At 36.8% G+C, this 27,302-nt stretch overlaps 2 protein-coding genes across 4 annotated transcripts; one reads left to right on the forward strand and one right to left on the reverse strand.

Annotated features, from left to right (window-relative positions):
* The first annotated feature begins 6,433 nt into the window (after positions 1-6,433).
* LOC115969168 (nucleolar complex protein 4 homolog) lies at positions 6,434-13,696 on the forward strand. The gene is made up of 15 exons (XM_031088749.1): positions 6,434-6,952; positions 7,479-7,571; positions 7,663-7,736; positions 8,193-8,254; positions 8,352-8,403; positions 8,515-8,615; positions 8,925-9,001; positions 9,170-9,271; positions 9,809-9,867; positions 9,979-10,153; positions 10,258-10,431; positions 11,573-11,684; positions 12,444-12,501; positions 12,632-12,737; positions 13,251-13,696. The coding sequence occupies exons 1-15, from the start codon at positions 6,572-6,574 to the stop codon at positions 13,452-13,454; spliced, it is 1,830 nt and encodes a 609-aa protein (XP_030944609.1). The 5' UTR covers positions 6,434-6,571; the 3' UTR covers positions 13,455-13,696.
* Positions 13,697-14,041: 345 nt separating this feature from the next.
* On the reverse strand, positions 14,042-17,199 carry LOC115968628 (probable protein phosphatase 2C 27). 3 transcript variants are annotated; one of them, XM_031088064.1, is made up of 5 exons: positions 17,031-17,199; positions 16,293-16,525; positions 16,001-16,195; positions 15,634-15,839; positions 14,042-14,766 (listed from the first exon to the last, which is right to left on the reverse strand). In XM_031088064.1, the coding sequence occupies exons 2-5, from the start codon at positions 16,518-16,520 to the stop codon at positions 14,208-14,210; spliced, it is 1,188 nt and encodes a 395-aa protein (XP_030943924.1). In that variant the 5' UTR covers positions 16,521-16,525; positions 17,031-17,199; the 3' UTR covers positions 14,042-14,207. The 3 variants fall into 3 exon arrangements, with proteins under 3 accessions (XP_030943924.1, XP_030943925.1, XP_030943926.1); XM_031088065.1 differs by having other exon boundaries at positions 16,293-16,483; positions 17,031-17,197; XM_031088066.1 differs by having other exon boundaries at positions 16,293-16,483; positions 17,026-17,197.
* Positions 17,200-27,302: the final 10,103 nt, after the last annotated feature.

Genomic DNA, 27,302 nt, shown 5'->3' on the forward strand with positions numbered 1-27,302 from the left:
CGTTAAAAAGATTTTGGAGTAATTAATCCAAATATGCAACAACTATATTTTGAGACCTATGGTATGTTTCATTACTGATATTTGATGGTTTAGGTAATAAATTTATGAAGGTCATGATGTAAATCGCTTAAGAATTTTCTTTAGTTTCATTTAACTATCCCAAAGCATCAGTTTATTGATTGCTTAGCTGTAAACAACAAACTCTCCACACCAGATAGAATGGTCAAGTGAGGAACTTGGGTGATAGCTTATGTATTTTTTTTTTTTTTTTTGGGTAGAAATTGTCTTGAAAGTAGAGATCATCTCTCTTCTTTAAATGTTGTTTCACTTGAAGAGTTTAGGATGACATGATGAAGTTGTGTCTAGTTCCAAATGCTTAGTTTGTGTTGGAGAATTTGATTGCTTGGGGGGCTAGAGAATTAAAAGGGAAGGAGCTAAAAGTAATAGGCTGCAAACTTGCTTGGTGGTCAACAGTCTATCACATTTAGCTACAAAAAATGTTGTAGTTCATAAAGATAAAATTGGGACTAAAGAGCAACTCAAGAGAAGCATCGATCATTAAGGATGTCAAAGTTAGGCTGGGGTTTCAAATCAAGTTCTTTCAAATGCTAATATATGTTGTAATTGGGGGATTGATCCAAGTGGTATTTTAATTTGATCCTAGAACCCTTGTGTTGTTGTGTTTTTTCAAAATGTTATTGTGATGTCCATCTAAATAGATGTGTTGTTTAGTTGTTAGTGCAATTTTTCATTGCTAGTTACTTTGGCTTGTTTTGTTTTTGTAGTTAGATTTGTAATTTGGTTGATGTAGCAGGGAGGTTCCCTATGCTAGTGTCTTTTCTTCTTTAATTTGGGGATTTTCCCTAAGTTATTTGTTTTGTTTTAATAAATATAAGCATAATTAAAATAAAAATAAATAAATCACTTAGGAATTATGAATATCAATTAACCTAATTTTGGGAAAATTGGGTCATACTCCATTTGGACGACAAAGTGATCGATATAGTTGAGTTTTGATAGTCATGATATGAAATTCATGTACTACCACGTTATAATTTTGAGGGCTGTCTTAATGGGTTTAAAAATTTAAGCACAAATTTTTAAGTTTTAAATCAAGTACGTATCACTAGTTAAATCTTTATCTTGTTCTTACTACCTTATATTCGTATTCTCTTAGATATAAATAGATATTGGCATGTTTATATTCATCAAGTCATCAAATCATGTATTAGGTTCTAATTGATATTTTTTAAGGCTTTTGACACAAATTTGTTTTGTCGATTTGAAGTAAATTGGGCTTTAGATTACGATTCCTCTCAAGATATTGTATTATATATGTATAATTGGAAAGAAGCTTTTTTAAATAGTGAACCTTTTATGTAAAATTTCTTTCTATACATAGTTATCTGTTGGTGAGAACACAATAATAGTAGAAATAACACAAAGAGAAATTGAATAATACTTCTGAATGTTATTAATTTAAAGAGAGAAATTACACAACACTATTTAGACTGAGATGCGACACTTGCACTCTTTAAGGAGATTCAAGCCCTTGGTTGGCTAAACTTTGTAACCGGTGCAAACCTTCTCTGACTTGTCTTCCCTAGAATACAACAGTCCAACAAGTGTCGTATGACTAAAATAACCTTGCACAAAGTGTTTAAGCCCAAAACTCCACCAGAAAGAACACCCTTCCTTGCAAAAAAGAACACCCTTCATTTCCATTTTTGATACCTTCACCCTTCACCTCCCCTTTGCGCAGTATCTAGTTTAATATCTGAGACAATTCATGTTATCCCATTAATCATCACAATTAAAAAGAATAAAATAGTCTCTCTTCTTTTCAATATGAGATTAAACATTTTCACTAACTCTTCATTTTCCATATTCACTCTCACATCTTTATATTTATGTTGTAATATTTATCTATTTTAACTGATTAATATTAAAATGCTCCAACAATCCTCCACTCATTTTAACATTAAAATTTTTAGTTAAATAGAGATTACCAAGCAAAGATGGGTCACTATGTATCACGAAGGTGTACTCTGCATTGAAACTTCACTTAGTAAAACAACGATCTCAACTCTAGAGTCGTAGTGGTCTTCGACTTGAACTAGGACTACTTTAGGGAAATTAAGTGTCACTGGTTACACATAACAACCCAGGTGTTGACATGAACTTTTATAGCTAGCATTTTACGACCGTGTGCTGATCCCAGTTTCATGAGTGTATTTAAGATTAAGTCCAAATCTCATAGGAAGCGGCCCCACCCCCATACTCACATAGGTGAAATTTTATCAAGGGTGTTCCTATAATTTTGACACCCCACTCATATGAGCTACAAATTTCATTAAGAGATTTTTACTCAACCTCTTCACATTATAGGATAAATGCACTTATATCATAGTGATGAACAATCAAAAAATTATTTACAAAATAAATAGTGCATTTCTTGGGACCATCGTTTGATTTGTTTTTCCCATTGAACCTAATTCTCAAGATCTCTGGTCCTTGGGTTGGGTATCCTCACATATGGCTCATGATTTTATGGACTTTAGTCCCATCCCCCTTGATGTATTCCAGACTCTATCTTTTACCAATGTCTTGGTAAATGGATCTGCAAGATTACCATTAGATTTAATAATCCATGATTATGATGCCACTACTCAAATAAGATCGCACGGTACTGTGCTTTCTTCTTATAGGTTTAGATTTACCGTTGTAGTAACGGTTTTTAACTCTACCAATTGCAGCAGTGCTATCATAATGAATTAATATAGGTGGAATTGGCTTTTTTTAAAGTGGAATTTCATATAACAAGTCTCTAAGCCAATTTGCCTCTTCACTAGCTAAAGCTAATGCTAATAATTCAGCTTCTATTGTTGAATTAGCAATTATTGTTTGCTTTTTAGATTTCCAACAAATAGCACCACTACTTAAGGTAAAAATATAACCAGTGATAGAGAGAGAGTCACTTAACAAAGTATTTCAATCGGCATTACTAAAAGATTCAATTATAGCAGGGTAGTTTTTTATAAAATAAGCCATAGCTTTTGGTACTAATTAAATATCTCATGACTCACTCAATAAATAGCCAATGATCTTTACTAGGCTTGCTAGTAAATCTGCTAAGCACTCCTACTGCATATGCAGTGTCAAGTCTAGTATAGTTAGTAACATAACGCAAACTACCAATGATGCTAGCATAATCCTTTTGATAAAAAATCTCATCATCATTATTCACAGGAAATAAATGAACACTAGAATCAAAAGGAGTAGTTACATTTTTGTGATCATGAAAATTATATTTTCTCAACATAATGGGATTGATCAAGAAATATTCCATCACATGTTTTTGTAATTTTCATGTCCAAAATAAAATTAGCCTCACTAAGATCTTTCATATCAAAATGGTTTTTAAGCATATTTTTTGTCTCATATATAACATGCATATTTGAGCCAAAAATCAACATATCATCCACATAGAGGCTAATAATAACATATAAATTATTCCATGATTTAGAATAAATATATTTATCACATTCATTCAATTTATAACCATTCTCAATCATGCAAGAATCAAACTTTTCATGCCACTGCTTAGGTGCTTGTTTTAAGCCATATAGGGATTTAGTTAGCTTAGATACCTTGCTTTCTAGTCCAAGCTCTACAAAGCCTTTGGGTTGATCCATATAAATCTCTTCCTCTAGGTCTCCATTTAGAAAAATAGTTTTTACATCCATTTGATGAATTTTCAAATCAAAAATTGCAGTAATAGCAATTAACAATCTAACAGATATAATTCTAGTTACCGGAGAAAAAGTATCAAAGAAATCAAGATCAGTTTTTTGTTTAAAGCCTTTTGCAATAAGTCTAGCTTTAAACTTATCTATTGATCCATCCGGTTTCAACTTTTTTCTCAGGACCCATTTACAACCTATACTCTTATAACCTGGTGGAAGATCTACTAATTTCCAAGTTCTATTAGAAATTAGAGATTTCATCTCATCGTTTACAGCCTCTTTCCAAAATATAGTATTAGGTGATGTTAAAACCTCTTTTAAATTTTGGGATTTTCCTCAATGTTAAAAACATAATAATCAGGACAAAATCCTTTTCAACTCTAGCTCTTTTAGTCCTTCTAGGTCCCATTTCAAAATTTTCTTGATTTTGTAAATGAGAAGTAGATTAACTAGGTTGTGATAAAATATTTTCTTCACCCCCACTATTTTTCAATTTAAAAGGAAATTTTTCTTCGTGAAAAATTGCATTATTAGATTCAAAATTATTTTGTTTTCAAGATCAAAAAATCTATAGGCTGCACTATTAATCACATAACCAAGAAAAGTACAGGTAGTAGCTCTTATACCTAATTTAGGTATTTTAGGTTCAGTAATCCTTACATAAGTAAGACAATCTCATACTCTCAAATATCCCAAATTTGGCATATGTCCTTTCCACATCTCAAAAGGTGCGGTATGTGACTTTTTATGTGGCACTCTATTCAAAACATGACATGCAGTTAAAATAGCTTTATCCCAAAAATGTAAAGGTACACCAGATGCAATTAACATAGCATTTGTAGTCTCTCTCTCTCTCTCTCTCTCTCTCTCTCTCTCTCTCTTTATATATATATGTAAAACTTAGAGAAAGTTCAATTAGAACTTGAAATTAAAATCCAATTTTATGCTATGTGCCCACTTAAGTTTTTTAATCTTTGTACTAAGTGAGTTAATGAGTGCAAAATACTAAGGATCTAATATTAATGAACTATATATATATAAACCAATCTCACACACACACACATATATACTCAATAAAAATCACCACACAACAAAGATCACCATGAGTAGTATTAAATTTAGGTAAGAATTTTAATATGTGACTAATTATGTTTACTTTGAAAAAAAATTTGACTAATTATTTATATTTTTATAATAAAAATTGTGTTTAATTTTAAATGTATCTATAAGTATGCATAGGTTACATGATATTTTTTTTTTAATAATTTATACTTTTATAACAAAATTTGTGTTTAATTTTAATGTGTTTGTATGAGTTACATGCTTGTCGAATATTAAGGTAAAAAGATTCCATCTTCTAGTTCTTTGTTTGATTTCTTTCATTAGTTTGATTGAAACAAATCATTTACCCATTACCATTTAGAGCATTAGCATCCAAGGATGCAAAAAAAAAAAAAAAAAAAAAACTTCTATTTTGCATTCTAAAAATCTACTTTATCTATTTTAACATCCCATTTTACAACTCTCTCTACAATTTAGTTTTTATTTTTATATATAACTCAATAAAATAAAATAGTATAAACTACAAAACAAATACTATAAAAAACTATTGATTTCTCTCTCATCTCTGTCTCTATCCTCAACAACCAAACTCACACTGAGAATCACCAGCATCACCGAACCAACCACCTAGAAACACCAAACCAACCAAACAACACCACCACCACCAACACCACCACGACCATCACCTCTTATACACCATTGAAGCACCAAACCAAACCTCAAACCACCATTGGAACACCAAACAGAAATCCCAAATCCAAACCCAGCCAAATCTGAACCCATAGAACTCATCATAGCTAAAATACCCATTACTTGCAACCAATTTGGAATACCCACCGCCACCGTAGCCTTGCTTACAACCGATTCAATGCAAGCCCCAACAAATTCAACCCCAACCCCAATCTGAACTGAAACCCAAATGATCGAAGAAGAAGAAGAGACAGAATTGACCCTAAACCTGATCTCCACTGTAAAATCCAGCCAACACCCAAATGATCACCATTGAAACCCAACCTAGCAATCGCCAAGTTGCCACCCCTGAAATCAACCCATCAATGAAACCCATCATTGAAATCCATCACAGAGACCCACCACCAAAACCCAGCCATTGATTCAACTCCACCACTGAAACCCAACCTAGCAACCACCAAATCACCACCCCTAAATCCAACCACCAATAACATCTGCCATCATTGAAACCCACATCACCAAAACTCACCATCAGCGAAACCCACTATCACCAAGACCAACCACCAGAACCAAGCCACCGATTCAAACAAGAAGAAATAAATGAGAGAGAAACAAAGAGAATAGAGAGAAGAGGGAGAGAGGGAGAAGAGAGAAATAGAGAGAAGAGGGAAAGACATTTAATAGTGTTTTTCTAATGGAGAATAATGAAGTGGGCTACAGGCTACCGAACATCACTAATTTCATTCAAGTGATAATTTTCAAATTTCATGTAGGTAATATGAAATCAAGTCAAACCACAAGATGGTAATATGAAATTATCCCAAAAAAATATATATATATATATATATATATATGTATGTATGTATGTATGGAACCTAATAAAGAAAAAAAAGATGAAGAAGATCATATTGTTCCAACTTCCAAGTTCCATGTACTAATTCAGTCACATTCCCATTCGTGACAAGAGAATAAAAAACCCCGCGCATCCAAACAGACCCTCCCCCTTAAACCCTGTTTCTTTTTCTACTTCCTCCAAAAACCCTAACCAGAGAGAACACACACAGAGTTCAGCTATGGCTTCCATTGCTTCAAAAAACGCAAAGAACAAATCAAAACCGAAATCGAAATCGAAAGAGAGACTCTCTCTGTCAGAGCTGAAAACCCTAGGGCACCAGCTGCTCTCATCTCGAGCTCACATCAACAACCTCCCTATCCTCCTCTCACACGTGTCTCCGACCTCTCCTCCTCCACACGCTCTCGAATCCCTCCTCTCTCTCCACTCCTTCTTCGCTCCCATCCTCTCCGACCTCCCTTCTTCCAAGCCTTCTTCTACCAACCACCGCGATGACGACCCTGAACTCATCTACAACACTTGGGTCCGTTCCAAGTTCGATATCTTCGTCAATTCCCTCATTGACTTCGCCGCTTCTCCTCTCGCCGACGAAACCCTCAAAGTCTGTTTCTTTTTCTTTGTAAATTGTTTGTTTATTATTGAAGTATTGCCAGGGACACAATATTTTTCGTAATTTTTAATTTTCTTTTTCGTAACTGCTGACATGATTTATTGTGATTGGAGTGACGAGTCACTTCCAATTTGGTTCACCACTGACACGACTTTTATTATCTGTCAATCGCTACAGGGCATGTCAATTATGAAAAATATAGTGTTGTTAGACTTTGTTTGTTTGTTTATTTGGTTAAATTATGCTTCTAAGTTTGATTTTTGGTCATTCAACTTTAAAAAGTTCGAATTGGGCCTCCAAAATTTAAAAAAATTAACAATTTTTGGTTCTATTGGGACTGAATTGTTCATTTTTTTTGAAATTTTAGGGTCAAAATCCGGACTTTTTTAAATTTAAATTTGAGTGACGAAAATTGAGGCTTCACCAAATTTCATGCCTCAAAAGTATAATTTACTCTTGTTTATTTTGATTGTGCGTTTGTCTAATTTGGTGTTTTTTTTGGGGGTAATTTGAATAGGAGGTTGTGTTGGATACGATGATGGAGTTTGTGAAAGTTGCAAATGGTGGGAGGTTTCACTCTGCTATATACCACAGGCTTTTACATGCTATTGTAAGTTTGGACAATTTCTGAGGTTTTTATTTTTTATTTTGTTATTATTTGTTACATCGCTTAGTGATGTGGATGGACATTTCTGTTGCAGGTTCACTCCACGGTGCCAGTTAATTTCGTTGTAGACTTGCTTGTGTCGAAGTACTTCAAGTACATTGATGTACGGTATGATCACTTTCTTACACTGCCAATGTTTGTGAATTTCAGTTTTAGATGATGGTGTAGTTACTGTAGTATGTTGTTACTTAGCGTTCTCAGTAGGACAGGAAAGACGTAATCTCTGCTGTGTCTATGTCATGGTGTATGTTAATTTTATAGTAGACTTGATTTGTGTCAAAGTACTTCAAGTACATTGATGTCTGGTATGATCACTTTCTTACATACCAATGTTTGTGAATTTTACTTTTGGATGATAATATGGTATGTTGACATGTTGTTACTTAGTATTCACAGTAGGACAGGATAGATGTAGTCTCTGTTGTGTCTATATGGTTCTTTCAGGTTTCACTTCGATTGCTTGCTTCTGGTATCTTAAAATTGTAGTTAACTTAAATGTTATCTTCTGTTTTTAATTTTTTCTGTTGAAATAATTTTTTTTGAATTATTATTTTTCACTTGCAGTTATTTTACCTACATTAGTCTGGAAAAACTTGCTAGAACTTTGGAGGAAAAAGACATTTCTGGTACTTTTCCTGCTATGCACCACATTGAAACTTTTCTGCTAACTCTTTTATTTTTTGGGTATATACATAAGAACATTTTATTGATTTTCCTCATCAGATCACGGAGATGTGAATGCAGACAGCAACGATGAGAGTCATTCAAAATCTAGGTAGGTATTTTTCATGTAGTTGTTACTTCCTCCCCTTACCTGTGCTCTTCTTTATCAGGATCTAGATGATAGCTGTTGAATTTATGTAAAAGAAGTTTACTTTTCTTGCAGCTTGGAGATTTTTATTCACAATATACATTATGTTATATCGCACATCCCCCCACTTGAAGGCTCAGATGAAAAATCAGATTTCGAGATGTGGAGCAGATCAGGTGATTGCTTGCTGGTTACTCTTGGAGCTTATCATTTCCTTTTCAGTTTTCTTCCAATATATGGTGTTGTAACTCCTTTAGTTTGTATATATATGTATTCATGACTAGTATGTATCAATCTAGTCTGTCCTTTATATGGCCTTTATTCAGTTGCACCTACATGATTATTATCCGACATTAATGCTAACTGCCTGGCGAACATAGAAGATGGAAATACATAATTTTAATTACTGTACAACTTTTGTTATTTGGGCTCAATTAAGCTTTAATTTTGCTTGTTTCTTTACTGATTAAGATTCTTATCTAAAGGAGGTGATAGTAAAGAGCTCTCTGGGAATCCAAAGGCAGAAGATAAACAGCTCCATACTGAGAAGAACAAGAATAATGTAAATTGCTATTGTTTTACTTGTGCAGGCTCTTTAATGTTTGTACTATTGGTTAAATTAGTTCTTATTTTTCATTTATAAACTCCATTGTATTATTATGCTTAAATGGATAATGTCCACTGATATTCTTTCGTATATTTCTTTTTGATATTGTGTATTTGTGTTTAGGTGTTGTCTGCTGCCAAAATTGCCAAAAAGATGAAATTAAAATTTACAAAAGCATGGATTTCATTTCTTAGGTTACAGCTTCCACTTGATGTATACAAGGAGGTAAGCCTCAAACTTTTCATACTATGTTAGAAACAGCATATTGTGCTCTTAGGCATAATCTATTAAATGTCAAAATGCATGGAAATGAAGTTGTCTTACTTGTTATGGCTAGTCTTGAGGTTAGAATTAAAACAAATGCCCTGGCAATCAAACTTGGATCCTCAGATCCTAATAGGCTCTCTTGTCATTTTTGTAACTTTTTTCTTTTCCCCCTAATAATCTTAAGCCAATATCTTTTTTTTTACAACTTCTGATGGATATAATTTTCATTCTCACACCAATTGCATTTGAACCAAATGGTATCTTCTGCCCCCAAAAGTGGTGGAAGGTAAGGTAATGGTTTAAATCTCATATGGGTGCATGAGTTATGTTTATATATATAAAACAATAATTTATGAGTTGAGTTCTTCATTCTTAATATTAGCACCAATTTGATTGGTTTTTGGTAATTGTAGTCTCTCTCTCTCTCAGCATGTTTATTTTTTGTTTTTGCTGTTCTTTTTATCTTAAGGTGTTCCATTATTTTCTCACGTTCAGGTTCTTGTGACTCTTCACCAGGCCGTCATTCCTTATCTGTCTAATCCTATAATGTTATGGTAAAATTTACATACTTAGTAGATTTCGTATTGTTTCATATTTTACATCTTGCGTCTTTTTCTCTTTGGAATGGTGAACTTGTGTCTAATTTACTCCCTGACAATGTGCAGTGATTTTTTGACAAGATCATATGACATTGGTGGTGTTGTCAGTGTCATGGCTCTTAGCAGTCTCTTCATCCTCATGACACAGTATGGTTTAGAGTACCCTAACTTTTATGAAAAGCTTTATGCTTTATTGGTCCCTTCTATCTTCATGGCAAAACATCGGGCAAAATTTTTCCAGGTAACTACATAGTTCATCTTTACACTTTATGCTTTAGTGTTGGAATTTAGGCTCTTCTTGAGCAATTTCTTATTTTCTAAGTGAATGCAATGTATTTTCTGTAGCTTCTTGATTCTTGCTTAAAGTCTACACTTCTCCCGGCATATTTGGCAGCTGCTTTTGCTAAGAAATTGAGTCGGCTGTCGCTTTCAGTTCCTGCTTCAGGAGCATTGGTTATTATAGCTCTGATTCACAATCTTTTACGAAGACATCCTTCAATCAACTGTTTGGTGCACCGGGTAGCAATACAATCTTACTATTTACTTTCAATTATATTTTTTTGGTTCAATTTCCCCATGATCCATTTGACTTTGGTGCAAGTGGGGCTCACTGGGTTTATTATTATGAGTGGGATTGTAGGTAGATTCTATATTGTGCATTGCATAAATTGCATCTCCTTTGCTTGTTTCTTGAAACTTTTTCTCTGTTTGTTGCCTAATGCAGAATAACATAACATAAAAATTGGAGTTAAATAGATTGGTTTCCACATGGTAAATACCAGTATGTTAGATAGGCTTTATAATTGTGGTATGGAGGAAAATATGCTGGGTTTTAGAATATCAAGGTTTTCTACGTAGTATAATGATAAAGTTGCCACCTGATTGTGTGATTGGTAGTACAAGAAAATTTAGAGGTGCAGCACATACTTCAATGATACAATTAGACCAAGTCATATTATTGGCCCCCACTTCTATTATTAATAATATTCTTACGTTATTTATCAAAAAAAATATTATTGGCCCCCACTATGTTTTTGCAATTATTAATTGAAGACTTGGCATGGGTGTTTGCAGCTCCACGATGCATTTTGCTGCTAAAGTTGTAGCTTTTGTCCATGAAGTTGACAAGAGTTGCTAAAATTAATGTTAGTTATGAAAAATACGCTTTGGTATCAACAGTAAAAGGATCAAATTTAATGTACGAAATGAAATATATGGATGATTAGAAGTCACACAGAGGAAAGAGTGAGAGTTACTCTTTTAGCAGGAGTTTTGGACACTGCATCGTGCTGCATATGAAGCTTTATCTGTTTACAATTCTGAACTATGAATGGAAATGGCAAACTTTTTCTTGGAGTCCTATTATGTTCTGGTTGTGTGTTCAGTAATTAATAGCTGTCAGTTTAGTAACGCTAGATTGGTTGGTTTCCAGTATGTTCAATCCAATGGAGAAAAAGCACGTAAGGTTCACCAAATTAGATTTGGCCACTCAGATTTTTACTTTCTAAACTTTGGTGAATGAATGGTTTTGACCCTGTTTCCACTAATTCTTTAAATATCATAATTTTAAGTTCAACTAATAACTCTTTCCAATGGTTGAAATATTTTTTTTTACCTTTCATGCATTCTGTAAGAAGGGCTAAATTAGAAGTTTGTGCAGGAAGTTCAAGAGGAAACCGCAAAAGAAACAGATGCAGATATGTCCAGCAGGAAACTAGGCATTGATCATTTTGACAATGAGGAAAGTAATCCTATAAAGTCCAAGGCCATGAGTAAGTATCTTCTTGAATCTTTTTCTATTCCTCTCTCATTTTGGCTAATTTACTGCCCTTAGCCAACCCAAAGTAGTTGTGAAATGCATTATTATGAGTTTATCCATCACATCACTCTGCATGCACTTTTGTTTTCTATTATCTTACTTACCCATAGATGAAGAATACAGAGCTTGAGTGCTTGCAGATTGGTACAAATTAACTATGATGCTCCCAATTATTGCATAGGTTGAATTTTATTAGGCTTAGTTGCACACTCTTATGTTTTGGAAAACTTTAGAGCCATTAAACTGGGATGAAAAGGGATCGTATGTATTTGGACTTTTATTTTCACATTTAAGATGTTTTGGTTCAACATTATAATACAATTGACCTCTATGGTTTATGTTGTTTAGCTTTGAGGCTGGATTGATCTTCTTGATGCAACTAGGCTCACTAAGTATAACCACTCAAAAGTATAGTTCATGACTTCTGTACTTTTTTGTTTGTTTGGCTTGGAAGCCTAAAATCTCCTTTTTTCTTCTTTAGTTCCTTAGTACTGTCAGGTTTGATGACCTAAGAAGGCATCCTGTTTTAATAGATATAAATTAGTGTGATCCCTGTATCATGTAAGCAATGAATGTGAACATCACACGGATCCTCCATGTCTTCTCTCCAGTTTACATTGCTTGATTTCATTCGTTAATATATTTGCTCACTCTGAGTGGTGCAATTACTTTCTATCGTAACTTTACATATTGATGAACATTTTTGGAACAGAAAGTTCCCTTTGGGAGATTGATACCCTCCGTCACCACTACTGCCCTGCTGTCTCAAGGTACATGCTTTGATCCTTGTTATCACACCCCTACATTTGCATGTACATATTCAAATGTACATATATTTTTGTAATGCATGTACAAATGCTTGATTCTATTTGGTAATGTATTTTTTCCTTATGGTGTTAGGTTTGTTTTATCACTTGAGAATGACTTGACAGTCAGAGCTAAAACGACTGAAATGACAGTTCAAGATTTCAGTTCTGGTTCATATGCAACAATTTTTGGGGATGAGGTAATGTTCTCATGTCTGTCAATACATGAAATTTTTTTATTAATTTTCCATTAATCAGGAAAAAAAATGCTTTTTATGCCATTGACTGGATTTAACAATGAAATACTATTTTAACCCTGATTGGAGCATGATTGGTAGTTGAGTACCTGTCAATGTGCCCATACTTATCTAGATGCATTTTTACAGTGCTATCTTTGAAGCTTAACATGGGGTTGCTTCAGTATTACTTATCTGGAAAATTAAATGAGATAACTTTAATTGCATCATGGAGACAGTTTTCTGTGTGCGCTCAACTAGGATATTTCACAGTGGTACCATATTTCAAATCTATGCCTTTAGTCACCTTCAATGCTGGCTCAAATTAGCTGTTTGTTAAATTAGTTAAAGCTTATTTTTTCCGGTGAAATAATTCAAGGACACAGTACGGTCAAGTATTTGTTAATATTTTGGATGCTAAAACATTTTCTTTTATGCATTTTAAGTTCCCTCAAAGCTTCTCCTTTAATATTGCAGATTAGGCGAAGGGTAAAACAGGTTCCACTGGCATTCTACAAAGCTATTCCCACCTCTTTGTTCTCAGAGTCTGATTTTCCTGGTTGGACTTTTAAACATGATGGCAAGGAAACAATTGATGGCAATGATGAGAAACAGATTACTAATATATCCGATGAATGTGATAATAGTTCTGCAAAACGACAACGGGTAGAGAATTCATGATCCAAATGCAGTTTTCTGTGCATTTGTATACGTTGTTCATTATATTTGAGTTCCATTTTCCTCTTCGGGTTAGGCTTGTATTTCTTTTTGCCAATGGGTTAGTAATTTTGTCGGTAGGTTTTGCTCTGCTCTGCTGCCAATTATTTGTTCCTTACAAGTGTACTACAATTTCTTTGAAATGAAACCAAAAAACCAAATGATAAATAAAATATTCTCTTTAAGGTGCATCATTGGAAAGTGATCTTGTGCAAAACCATGAATTTAATTGTTATGTTTTGTTGTTGCACCTTAGGTACTGTTCCTTAAATGTTGTAATTTAAGTTTTCCAATTGAATTAACCATGTTAATGCAATGATGATCAACAGTCAATGAAACAAAAATGATGTTATCTTTACCTAATGACAATTAAATTCATCCATGTAGCTTAACTAGTGTAATCTTATTATTAAATTTACCTAGGGAAATTTAAGGTACAATACCTAGACAAAATTTAGCTTTTAACTTACGATGGTCTTGTGGGTATCCAGGGAGGTGGTACGGGAAGCTTAAAAAATGAAAGGTCTTGACCTCATACGAAGGGTAACATGAATCTTCAAAATGAAACAAGGTTTCCTTTCTCTAAGACATCCAATCTCCCATGGAGAATAAAAGTTCTATTTCAAGTTTTCATTTGAGCAAGATCAAATGCATGCCACGGTTGGCTATTCATAGTATTATCATTCAAATTTGCTATCAAGCATCCATCAAATCTAATCATATATTACTGTCCAGAAGATCTTGGAGAAGATCTAGACTTTCTGCAGATATACACCTTTTGAATTGGAATTTCGGGATCTCAAGCGCAGGTGGTGGGTCTGGGGAGAAACACACAGTAACAACAGTCAGGTTATCACATGTATTGCGTTTGAGTGCCTCCCTAACCAGCTCCCTTGAGCATCTCTCCGGATCATTGTGAAGCATTAACTCTTTCCTTGCAATTGTTACTGCACACTGGCTGCTCATCACATCCCATAGGCCATCACAGCCTAGTATAAGGAATTCATCTTCTTCATTCAGTACCATGTCCTGAAGCTCTGGCTCTGCACTCAACGGACTGGATGAGCCTTTGGGATCTTTCATGTGCCAATCTCCAATAGCTCGAGCCACTGATAATTGACCATTAAGGTATCCATCATATACTACACCACCAAGCTTCTCAATTCTTAGTCTCTCAGAGGAGCTATCGGGTTTATGGTCTCTGGACAGCTCTACTGCCTTACCACGTTTCCCCAACACAGCTCGACAGTCCCCTGCATTGGCAATTAGCATCATCCTGGAAGGAGAGATCATATGTCAAACATAAGTGGCCTCATCCCTAGAGACACAAAATAATCATAGCTAAATTCTTCAGACATTGCATCCAGAGACTGTCCTATATTGAGTGGTTAAAACTCTTCATGTAGCAAGCGTTCATCTTAACTTTATTTGATAAGGAAAACTGACAGGAAAGACGCTAAAACTACTACTGATTTTAATGCAAATTTTTTTCAACTAGTGTGGTAATAAGCATGATTGATGCCTTCTCAACAATTAGTTACATAATAAAATTTGCAGTATCCTTAGTATCACTCATTTGATCATTATTACTAAGTTATACCATAACCATGTCTCTAAAATGGACGGTAGTGTTTGCCAACCCAATCCCAAAATAACATACCCATGTTCCCAACCATGATTTCAGGACCTAGAAAGTCATAATGAAGATTGAAGACATCCAGAGATGAAAACATTATTGGTGGCCCCAAACAGCAAAAGTAGTTTAGTGGCAAGTGAAGTTTTATTCCACAGTTAACCAAGCATGGTTATTACCTGAACAAGATAAGAGTAAAAAGTAACTGTTATTTTTGCAGAGTCCATATTTTCATTAATCATTTTCCTCCACATATAGGCTGCATAATATCTTCATTGCCAATTGATCAATTATTATTTCCTGTGGACATGAATAATTTCTGACGATACCGTAAGCCTGAAGGATAATGCAGATACTAGTATTATGTACTTCATAGATACTAGCCAACAATCATAGGAAAATCATTTTCAGTTATGTGGTAAGATTTTAATTCATCCAATACTGAATTTCAGGAAATTAATTTTTCTAAAACAATGAACAGAAATAGCAAGTTCAGACTAGAAACAGTACCTTCCAAAAATAAGGGCAGTCAAGGCAGTGGTGCCAGAGGAACTATCAAGAGAAGCTGCATCAGCAAAAGCATGGTCAGCTCTCAGAAAAGCACTCTTAATGGCCTTGTTCACACAAATGGGGAAATGAGAGTCCTCCAATATAAATCGAAGAATGTTCTCTCTCACAAATAAAGCTGCATCTATACCCCCATGGCCATCAAACACCTGCAGCAGGACAGTAATGATCAGATCACATAGCCAATGGCATGCTATGGCAATTGTGCAATCACCACTGGTCTATTGCTTATTTACCAATCTATAATTTAAGTATCGGCAATCTAGAATTAAAACTCTAAATCTATGATTCCAGCAATTAAAATACAGACCCCATAGAAAGCTCCAGGAGAAGGGAAGGGTGCAGTTGAACCTAGATGTTCAAAAAGATTATCGATACATATGTGCTCATCCTCCATATAAGGTTTGGGTCCAATCTCTGAACAGATTCCAGAACGAAAAACAGGTACAAACATGGCATTACCATCTGATGGTGACTCTGTGCTAACAACCCCACTATCCAATTCCTAAGCAAAATGGATCACAAATCAAAATGCAATACATTACATATAATACAAATTCAGTATGAAAAGAAGATGAACACTGCAATATAGTTTTTCTCACCACTTCAGCAGTAGAAGCCAACTGAGTTGAGCTCATGCAGTGTCCTATTGGTGGGAGGTACCGAGGAGGTTTCCCCATGAGCACTACTTTTGTGCTCTCTGCAGTTTCAGATTTATCATTTCTCATTGAGGTCACATTCCCCTTTCTGCAACCATCTTCTAAAATGGAAAGATGAGGTTGGTATTCAGTCCCTGCAGCCATTTTTTTTATTTTAAAACTTGCATCCATTCAATCTGAATCAAAAGCAAGCCAATCAAGTTGAGGTTTATATTGGTAAATGACCAATTGCTAGTAGAGGGAAAGAAAGAGAAAGAAAAAGGGTACAAAGTAGCTTTAATTTCTTTCCTTTATATGGAAAAAGCTAGGTAGAAAAATCCAAGAAACTTTTGAACCCATCTCTACCATAATTGCTAGTACTACAACCATGTGCAACCCAAGTTGAGCTGAAGTTATGGAGTTACAAGCTAAAAAAGCTTAATAAGATATATTCTCCCCCAAAGAATAACATGTAAATAAAAATTCATAGGAATAGTCACAAACCCAGATCACAAACATCAGAATATCCACAACCCATATCGAATTTCACAAAATTCACTAATTTCAAATCAATACGAATCCTAAAAACAGAAGAAACTGACAAATCAAGCACTAGGCAACTATAGATATAATAAGATTCATATGTGCAGGAGATAGAAGATGAAGAATAAGATAATCATAAACTCATTATACTTGCCGTACAATTATGGTGAACAATTCTTTAAAATGATGCTTGATTCCTGGAAAGAAAGAAAGAATGAAAAAAAGGAGGAGTAAGTGACAACCACAAAGGCACAAAAATAAAGCTCCAAAGCTTTCAACTTTGAGATAATGGGGACTAGGGACTAGGACTTTTTGGAGTCTAGGACACTGTTATTGGGGTTGGAAATTAAAGGAAGTGTAGGACATAGTTGTGTACTTTTGTGATTTCTGAGCACGTGGCTATGTGGGATTGGGGGGGTTGAGTTTACGTAGTTGGATAGGATTTGGAAGAGTGAGTGTTTTTTTCAACAATTGCGGCTGAGATATCCTGGCCGTTGGATTGTTTGTACGTGGAAATAAACGGTCAGATGTGGGGGACAGTTTTCATAGGTAGAGTATAAGGTAGTTGACAGTAGTTGACACATTGGAATTTGAATGTGTAGGGTGGGGGCACGTGTGCAGCTGCTATTTGCTTTGAATCTTATCACAGAAACGTCGTTTCTAACACCGTTTAAGATTTTTTTGTTTTTAATGGAAATTTAATTACAAAACAAAAGTCTCAATAGTTGAGTTGACACCCATACATATCTATCGATTATCTTTTTTTTATGAAGATCTTTATCAATAATTGACTTGCAACAAAGTTAGGAGGATCTAATCTAATACAACATAAAAGGTTCCCTACAGCTACAGCTAGCTAATTCATGTCTTTACTTTCCTTTAAAAAAGTAAAATTCATGTCTTAACTTTTACTAAAAGATCTAAGTAGTAATTTCCTTCTTTATCTAATGTTGGAGATGAGTCACCTCAACACAAGTGGAAACGACTCTAGATTCAACTTTTTACAAAACGGCAACAATGTCTTTACCAAAACCCATTAGTATTTTAATGCTTGCTTCTTTACAGACCAAAGTAACATGAACCTTTCCGTGGGGCATTATGACCTTGGCCTATAACTTAGGGGAGTTCGGCCCTTAAGACCAACAACCTAAACCATGATGGTAACTGGTAAGGGTTAGTTTCAATGCACCGGAGTTGACATGATATGATCACGTGTTTGCATCGTGTCAACTCTAATACATTGAAGCACTAGAGCTAATTCTTGTCTAACAATGATAGATTCATAGACAAAGAAATTCATACTATTGGAAGGAAAACTAGATTCATATTATGTCTATCTTATTATTTATCAAATAGGAGTATTAAGGAGAAAGTCTAAGGGCACACCCAAGTATGCATTCAAATCTCACCTTGTAATTGGTTCATGGTGGTCCCATGTGTAAGTGTGCTAAAAAATTCCATCACAACTTGACATTCAAATATATATGTTGTGAATTGGATGTAGGTTTGGGTCAGGGACGGATCTACGTTGGAGCAAAGGGGGCCATTGCCCCCCCCACCCCCCCTCCACATTAAAAAAAAAAAAAAAAAGTATAAAAAAATTAAGATTTGCCCTTATATATATATTTGTCTCTCCTCCTCCAAAATATTTAGATATTGATCTACAAGAAAATAAATAAATAAAAAAAAATTTATACCCCTTTAACTACAAAAACAAAATAAAAAAATAAATATGGACTAAACAAAAATCGCGCACAAAATAAGAAACACTCATTTTTTATGTTATACTTTGTTGATGTGTTTTATAATATGAAATGTTTAAGAAATACTTATTTTGTATGTAGTATTTTGTTGAATATGAAATAGATGCTAGTTTTTATTTTCATAAATTTTTTTTTGGTTTTAAGCTTTGCCCCCCTCAGGTATGAATTCTGGTTCCGTCCCTGATTTGGGTGTGGCCATAAGCGTATTATGTGTCGATTAAACGCATGCAGGGAGGACCAAATGCTGACAAGTGCCTTCGGTTGCAAAGAGTAGCCAAGTAAAACTGATCATTAGGAGTAGCTCGAGAGTCTTGGAAAATATGGTCTCACTCTCACACCAGACTTTGTGCATAATTGTATAATACAACCTTCTCAACTCACCATTGCATTTACTGCCACCAACCCCATCTATCCATCAAATTTTAATATTACTTTAAATGATTAGCTCCATAGTTGGAAACCAAGAAGAGAATGTCGTCATTGGTTTGTCCTGGTGTAGCGAGCAAATTTTTCTCCTCTTTATAGGTCCTATCCAGATCGATGTTAAGGTATACATTGAGTTTTCATACAATCGATAATTATTTACAACTGCCAGCAGCTTCAACCAAAGCAAAAACCTACCATTCTCTTCATTGCTAAATGCTAAGGTTGCTTCCAAACCTCCAAGCTTTATTTCTTGACAATTTGATCCTGATTAGATAGCCAAGACTCCCAGTTAGGTCCCAAATTTTTTCCATCTTAGCATATATTTAGTTATTTTTCTTTAAGATATTCAAGTGCTAATTTTTAAAGAAAAATGCTACAATTGTTTCGAATAATTACAATTGCATACCCATTAATTTATATACTAATTTGTTCTTTGTTAGTTCTCAGTGACATTAAATCAATTATGCAATGCTTTGTAATATTTACACTGCATTAGTTTACAAGGTCTATGTGATTTCTTTTTTCTTTTCTTTTTTTTGATGAATAGGTCATGCTATTTCTTATTTAGAATTGGATTGCACAGATAATGAACATGAAAAGTACATTTAACGCTTCCATGAGAAGTGCTTGTTGTTTGGATATTAACACTTGTTATGGCGACATGGTGTCACGTTAAACTCCTGTCTTTATGAGCCTTGAAGCTTGCAGTAGTAAATTTCAAGCTTTCACTTTAAAAAGTTTTAAAATAATTCTAAATTTTCAGAACATTGTTAATTTCAAGTTTCAACAGCGGCTTTAAACAACAATAAATAAAAAAAGGGGGGGATGGGGTCTTTAAGAAGACTTTTAAAATTTGGAAAAGTGATGATGAAGCAACTATCAAGGTCCATAAAATATACTGTACTATAAATATAAGAATTGGTAGTTGGTACAGGCAATAAAACTAGAATTAATAAAGGGTTACGTGAGAAAACAAAATACAAGTTCTGGTCAAGTATTTCAAAGAAGCTAATCAATGTGCAAATGAAATGACCTCACCATGAAGATTGTAGATTTTTAATTAAGAATTAAAACAAACCTATCAAGAGGGCCCTGCATTTCAGTGTCTTGTATAAGAGGCATCTTTTTTTTTTTCGATGAGTGTGTGAGAGTGCTTTTTTTCAGGATACTCAGGCCCAAGGATCCCGGGCCTAAATGAAAAAAAAGAAGGATTTGGTGGACCGGGCCTTGACTTACCGCAGCTAACGAGCTGTTTAAGAGTCAAGTAGATGCAGAGAATACTCCTGACAATATACAAAAAAAAAAATGACAAACAAGGATATCGTAGAATGCCAAAAATATTAACAACGTAAATTCAGAAGAAAGACAGGATTAGCAAGACGATAAAGAAAAGGTGCTGTGGGGATCCTGGGAATTATGAAGCAGTATTTCATTAACAAATTATCTGTTTGATTACAGAAAGCTCACTAGGACGTGATACAAGGTCCAATCAAGCTCAAAAATTGCAGTCTTGAATGGCTATTTCAGCCTTCAAAACTTGCAAAGTTTGATTCTCGTTGAATCCGAGTATGTGCAATAGTGGCCTTTACAGGATATCGGGAAACAGTATTTGTTCTTCCCTTAGTATTTTCTTTCTGCATGGATTTTTCTGATGGTTCTTCCTAGAGAATTTCTTCTTTTTTGTGTTTCTTTCCTTTTTTCTCGCTGCCTTCTTCACAACTCGTCCCCTCCTTTTATAATGGAGTTTTTCTGGGTGTCCCGAGTTCCCCTGTTTTGTTCCTTTGCAAACAGAGCATGTTCTATCTCTGTCGCCTCGGTAAGTCCCTTTGCCATTTTCCCTCACTCTTTCCTTCTCTTGGTTCTAATTCCTTCGAAAGCTTCTGGTTGGCCATCCTCTTTGGGACGTGCTGAGGTATGCCCTTCTCGGCATCCCCATTTCTGGCGTATTCCTTTCTTTCCTATTTGGGCGGAATCCTGTTCTGCCATTTTTGAAAGTCATTCGTTGCCATTCTTCTTCCCTGTCCTGGTTCCCCGAGGCCCTTTTGCTGTCTGTGCCATGAGAGGTCGCTCGCGTTTCTTGTTTTTTTTTTCTTTTCCTGTCTTCTTTCTACCGATCTGTCCCAGTCTTCCTTTTTATTTGTGCTTGAAGGGATTTGAGGATCCTTGTTTCTTTATATTTTTTACCGTGGTCTTTTTTTTTTTTGGGATGCTTCTTTCTTTTCTGGGCTTCAGGATCCTCTGGGCCTTCCTTTTATCCCGCATAGGTCATCCATGCCTATTACTTTGGGCTTAGCCTGAGATTCTTCCTTTTGGGCTTGACTTGCTCTTCCATTTTTATTTTATTTTTTGGGCTTATTTTATTATGACCCTTTTTAGACCTCAACATTTAGCCCCCCGAGCTCGTGGGTTGCCTGAAACCCACGCGTGAGTGATTCAGGTTTCCCAAGACTCTCATGGTATCCCCCTTTTCTTCGACTTCTACTGGGTTCCCTTCCTTTTTACTTGGGATCCCGGCCCTTTTCTGCTGCTTTTAGTTACCTCCTTTTTGCGTGTTGCATTCCCTTAGAATTATTACCTTTCGCAGCTTCCTCTTTATACGGGACGTGGCAGTTGGGTATTTGAGGTAAAACTCCTCTACCCACTTTTCTCGTTTCCCGTTATTCCTCATTAATAACTGCTGATCACTTCAAATTAAATTTCTTGGCAACTGGCGCGTCTTTCCATAAACTGTTTTCCTCAACTGCTATTTGCGCCTTTATTGTAGCCGTTTCACCTTATCACTTTGCTTCTCTGAGTTTTTCACTCTTTGTGTTTCTCTTTCTTTTTTCTCTTCTTCTCCGTTACTCTGGTCTTCCTCCCTTTCGCACTTTCAATCTCTTTTCTTCTCAGAGCGTGTGTTGTTTCGATGGCTTCTTCTTCTTCTCGAAAGAGGAGAGAGCGTACTCCCAGTCCTTCTAAGGGTGAAGGTTCTTCTGGTTATGCTCCGAGTGATTCTCACGAGGTTACTGAACGTCCGGCCTTCCCTTTACGGGATCCTTGGTATTCTCTCAGTGCATTTTTTCCTCATATATCTCATGGTGAGGCTCCTCCATCCCCTCACGTTTGGATGTTTTCTAGTCAAGCGGGTTTCGCTGGTTCCGCCCAAGTTCCTGACCCTAGAGAGATTTTTGATCTCCAGATCAGACAAGGAATCCGAGAGGCGGTTCCTATTTTCTTTGATTTTGTTCCAGGAAAGATTCAGGGCTGGCCTATATGGGTAGACAAAGAACTGTCTGATGCTGAATTTGTGGGTCGTTTGGAGCGCGCCGGTATCCTAAAGGCAGTGGCTATTTCCAGAAACCTTGAGGGCTTCAGAGACGCCAAAGGGCTCAGGCATCTGGTACGTCGTTGGTGCCCTTCCCTTCATACTTTTTTCTTTTCTACTGGTGAATTAACAGTCACCTTGGAGGATGTGGTTAATAACTTCCTCCTCCCGGTGTATGGCGAAGAGAATCCCTTTGATATTAACCTTTCTGGTGAGGATCTCATGGTAGAAGAGAAATTATTTGGTCATTTTGGTGGTCGCGCCGCTTCTTCTGGTGGTAAGCCGGCTAGGATAGGGAGATGGGTGATGACCCTTTCTCGTGAAAAAGATAAGGAAGTGAGGTGGGCTGGTTTCCTGGCTTTTTGGCTTAGTAAGTTTTTGTTCAGTGAGTTCCCTGGGTACGGAGTTAAGTCTTCGTTTTTTCCATTAGCAATCAAGTTGGCTCGAGGTACCCAGTATCCTTTGGCCCCTTTGTTTTTGGGTCATGTTTATTCTCAATTGGACCCGCTTCATGGAGATGAGGCTGAGGGTGACTCTTGTTATGTGATCACTTCGTCTCTTCACTGCGCTATTCTTCAGATTTTCATGTGGGACCGTTTTGCAGCTACTTTGGCTAAGTGCAGGAATTTGAAGTTTGTGAAAGACAAGTTCCAAGGATCCCCCAACATAGTGAAGGGTCTTTGTGGCAATTCTACCGATGCCTTTCTCATTATTTTTCGTTGGATTAGCTTGAAGGGTGGTGGTCTCAATCTTGTGGAGTTGTTTGACCAAGCAGGGAGCTTATATTGGAGATCCCCTCCTGAGTTTGGTCCTGGCTTTGCATGTGATTCTGTGTTGTCTTCTTTTTTATCTTCTACAGGTAATACCTTTGACTTGCGCCGTGGTGATGAGGGCAGTTTGGCTTATCTTGCTTGCATTAGCCCCTCCTGGCTTCTTGTGCCTTCTTCAAGTGGCCCAAAATATACTCATTATTCAGCACACCGGGTGCTTCGACAATTTGGTTTTGATCAGGACATTCCTCCAGTTTTTAAGGATGTGGTGCCATCCCTTCCTTCATTGGATCCTTTCTTGAGGCTGCAGGCCTTTTCTTATTGGTCACGGAGGAGCCCCCAATTTGCAGTGCCTAACTCCCAGAGAGGAGTCTTTGCTTCTAGTGGCTATACGAGTTATTGGAGGAGAGTGCAAAAGTCCTTTGTTGATTATGTTGGCACTGGCACAGTTCGGGATGCCCCGAATCCTAGCATTGTTTCTGCTCCGACATCCAATAAACGTTTATCCCTTCCTACTGCTGGGATTGTTTCTGCTGTTGCAAGTAGCAAGACTGGGTTTGCAGAGTGGCATGCCTCCAGGGGAGGTTGGGTGGTTTATGGACAGGATTTTCTTGAAACCTGGCTAGGTGATAGCCTCATCATTGGTGCTTCTTCTGGGGTGCCCATCAAAAGGGGTGCAACAGAGACAATAAGTGCTGCTACTGCTCCGAGTAAAGGTAAGGATGTCAGGTCGAAGAAAATGAAAGCTGCTGATGTTGGCGAAAGTATAGGGGGTGTAGAGATAGGCTCTGAGGCGAAAAGAAGGAAAACGGGGAGATCTCAAGCACACTTGGCATCTCAGGAAGGCAAGGATGTCAGGGAACCTTTGGTTTCAAGGACCCGGAAGAAGACTAAGGTAGAGCCTTCTTTTCCCCAGGTTCCTGTGACTGCCTCAGTCCATGGTTCTTTAGGATCCTCTGGTTTGGTATCCCAGCCTCCTTTAGGACCTTCTGGGCGTACTCGTAGTAAGCAAAAGACTTCCAGAGAATCTGTAGAGAGAGAGAGAAGGGCAAGACTTCTTTCCTTCTTCTCTTTTTTTTTTTTATTCACCTTGTCGCACTTGTTTCTATTTTGCTGACGAGTGGTGATTTCCTTTGCAGTCCAAGCGCAAGTCTGATCACAAGACGGGTAAGAGCCAATCTTCTGGAGATGACGTGGTATGTGTTCCCCTTTTTCTTTTGTTCTTTCCCTTTTGTTCTGTCATTGTATTGTTTGCATTTCCTGCTGTTGTGTTTTTCTCTCCCTTTCTTTTGACACTGCCTTCTCCTCTTCTTCTTCCTTTAGGTGGAGGTTTCCCCTCCTATGATTGACAAGGCTCTGGGGGAGGAGACTATCACAGCTCTTTCTGTTGTTTTTCCTGTTATGGGAGAGGAGCCCCCTACTGATGACCCAGCCGAGGAAACTGGGCAACCAATGCAAGGTTCCCAGGATTCTCAGGATCCCAAAGCTTCTAGGATCCCGTCATCTCAAAGTCCCCATCTTGAGCGTACTCCTAGTCCTATCAGGACTGTGTTTCCTCAGTCCTTGTCAGATAAAGATGCTTTGGGAGACACTCCTTTATCCAAACAAACAGGTAAACCTTGTTTCCTTGGAATGGCGTTATATTCTACTTTCTTTTCCAATTTTTCTTGAGTTCCTCCTTTTCCTTTTCCTTTTAGGTCAAACCAGTGAGAAATCCGCTCCCAGTGTTGCCTCTTCTTTAGAATCAGAAAGCTCAGAAGGTGAGTGCAAGCTACTCCCATCGTGTTTCCTTTTCTTCCCCCTCCTTTTTTTTTTTTTTTTTTTTTTTTTTTTTTTTTTTTTTTATATATATATGGCGAAGCCCCCTGCATCTATCCCTTCTTTTAGCCACTTTGCCATTGGTCCTTCACCTTTTCTTCAACTTGCCTTATGTTCCTTCCCAGAATCTTCGGGGAAGTCAGGAGATCAGGAAGAAGAGGCTCTGCCCCAAGAAGCTGGAACCGGTTTGTTCTTCTTTTTCTTCCTTCTTCTTTTCTTTTCTTCTCTTTTTTTTTTGAATATTGATACAGGCTTTGCAGGTTCTGAGCCTGTTATTCCTGAAGGAATTGTGAGACCTGTTCAAGTTGCTGACCTTCGTCCAGAGCAAAAGGCTGCAAGTCCTCCTGTCTCTGCAAGTGGTGACACAGTGATGGGGGATGCCTCGAAGATGACTGCCTCAGATCTTGATTCAAGGCTTTCTTCTTTTCTGGCTCGCTTTGATCTCTTGGAATTCAACAGTCTTCCTGCCAGCCACTTCCATGTTTTTGGGTCTTCCTATGGCAGCTTCCTGCGTTTCTCTGTTCCTGTGGAAGGCCTGCCGCTGCTAGAGAGTCTGCTTAAGAGTCATGGGGATTTTACCAGCGGCTTCAGGGGAGGCGTTTTTCTAGGCAATATTTTAATGGAGATGCTGTGTGCTGTGCTGATTTCCCTAAGGAATTCCTCTGTAGATTCCTTGTCTGAAGAAAAACTTCTGGAGTGGAGAGGGGTGGTGCAAGACCTTCTAGAGGTCAAGTTTAATTTGTCTTTTCTGCTGGATCACTTGCGTCTGCTGGCTCATATGCTGTTTCAGAGGCAATCTTTCAAGAGTATAGACACTGAGATAGCTGCTGCTGAGGAAGTTTTGGCTCGTGCTCACAAGGTTTTACAAGACTTGAAGGTCAAGCGGCAGAGGATCCTTTCTACTTTGGCTGTGCCTGTTATTTCTCCGGATGCCTCCCTGTTGGCCGGCCTCATTCCTTAGCCTTTTTTTTTTTACATAAACAATTTGGGATTGTATAAGTTTTTTCTTTTTGAACATTGTTCTGCTCTTTGCTTTCTCTTTTGTGTTTCAAAACTGCTTCTTTTTTTTTCTTCAGTATGTGAATCTGCCTTTTTTCTTTGGTATATTACCTTTTCTTTCCTATGGCTCTTTTCTTTCCTGAGTCCTAGACCATGGTCTTCACAGGTTTCACTGTAAATTCTGGTCCAGGTACCCGGTAATCTATTGTGCAAGTACTGAACTGGGTACACTGGTATCCTTTTCTATGTATATATTTTTTTTTGAGATACGGTCCCAGTTCATGAACTTTGACAAGTTCCCCTTTTGCCAAGTGCTAGGCTAGGTATCCTAGATATTTTGCTTTTATTCTGTGATCCTAGACCTATGCACTTGGGATTGTTTGTGGGATATCTGAAATTATTTGTGAGGTGAATCCTGGGCCATATGTAAAAGGGTATTACATACTCTCCCCCTTTTTTTTTTTACTCAGGTATCCTTCCTTAAATTTATCCAAACTTGGTTTTTTCTGCAGTATTTAAAGAAAAACTTAAATGTTGAAGAAACAGGAATTTCATTAAAACATGGTCATTTTCAAGGAACAAAGAAAAAGTCTTTTGGTGCAGTATTGACCACAAAGTGTCAATCTATCACATGTTCCTGAACAAAATTATCTTAGACCAGAATTCATGATAAAGGCTGAAAAATAAAAAGACAAAAAATAAAAAGAACTTAGCAGATAGTGAAGCTGGTGAAAGGACCCTGAGGTACCGGGATCCCCTTGTCCTTATGCATAATATTGCTTCAGCCATTTCCCGTTTATGAGCTCTGTCAGGACTGTTCCATCTTCTTTGGCAAGGTAATAATACCCACTTTCATGAGCTGCATTAATGATGTAGGGTCCTTCCCATTTTGGGGTGAACTTGGAAGGCCCTGACAGGTTCCTCCTCACGTGCTCCGCCATCCTTAGCACTAATTGCCCTTTACTGAACACTCTTGGGCGTACTGCTTGTGCATATGCTCTGGTCATTCTTTGCTGGTATCTCTGACTCTTTTTCTTAGCCAGTTCTCTTTCTTCTTCTACTCCTTCCAGATCTGCTAGCCTCTTTTCATTGCTTGCGTCCTTACTTTCTCCCTGGTTTTCCTCCAGAACTACCCTTGGTGTAGGAATGACTAACTCCACAGGGCTGATGGCTTCTGTTCCATAAACCAGGGAGAATGGGGAGAATCCTGTGGCTGTCTTTACAGAGCTTCTACATGCCCAAAGCACATCTGCCAGATGGTCACTCCATTTTCCTCCATACTCATGATTCATTTTCTTAAGGATTTTTAATATTACCCTATTAGTGGCTTCAGCTTGGCCGTTTCCTTGTG

The sequence above is a fragment of the Quercus lobata genome, chromosome 11, assembly GCF_001633185.2.
Source record: "Quercus lobata isolate SW786 chromosome 11, ValleyOak3.0 Primary Assembly, whole genome shotgun sequence".
Classification (NCBI taxonomy): Eukaryota; Viridiplantae; Streptophyta; class Magnoliopsida; order Fagales; family Fagaceae; genus Quercus; species Quercus lobata.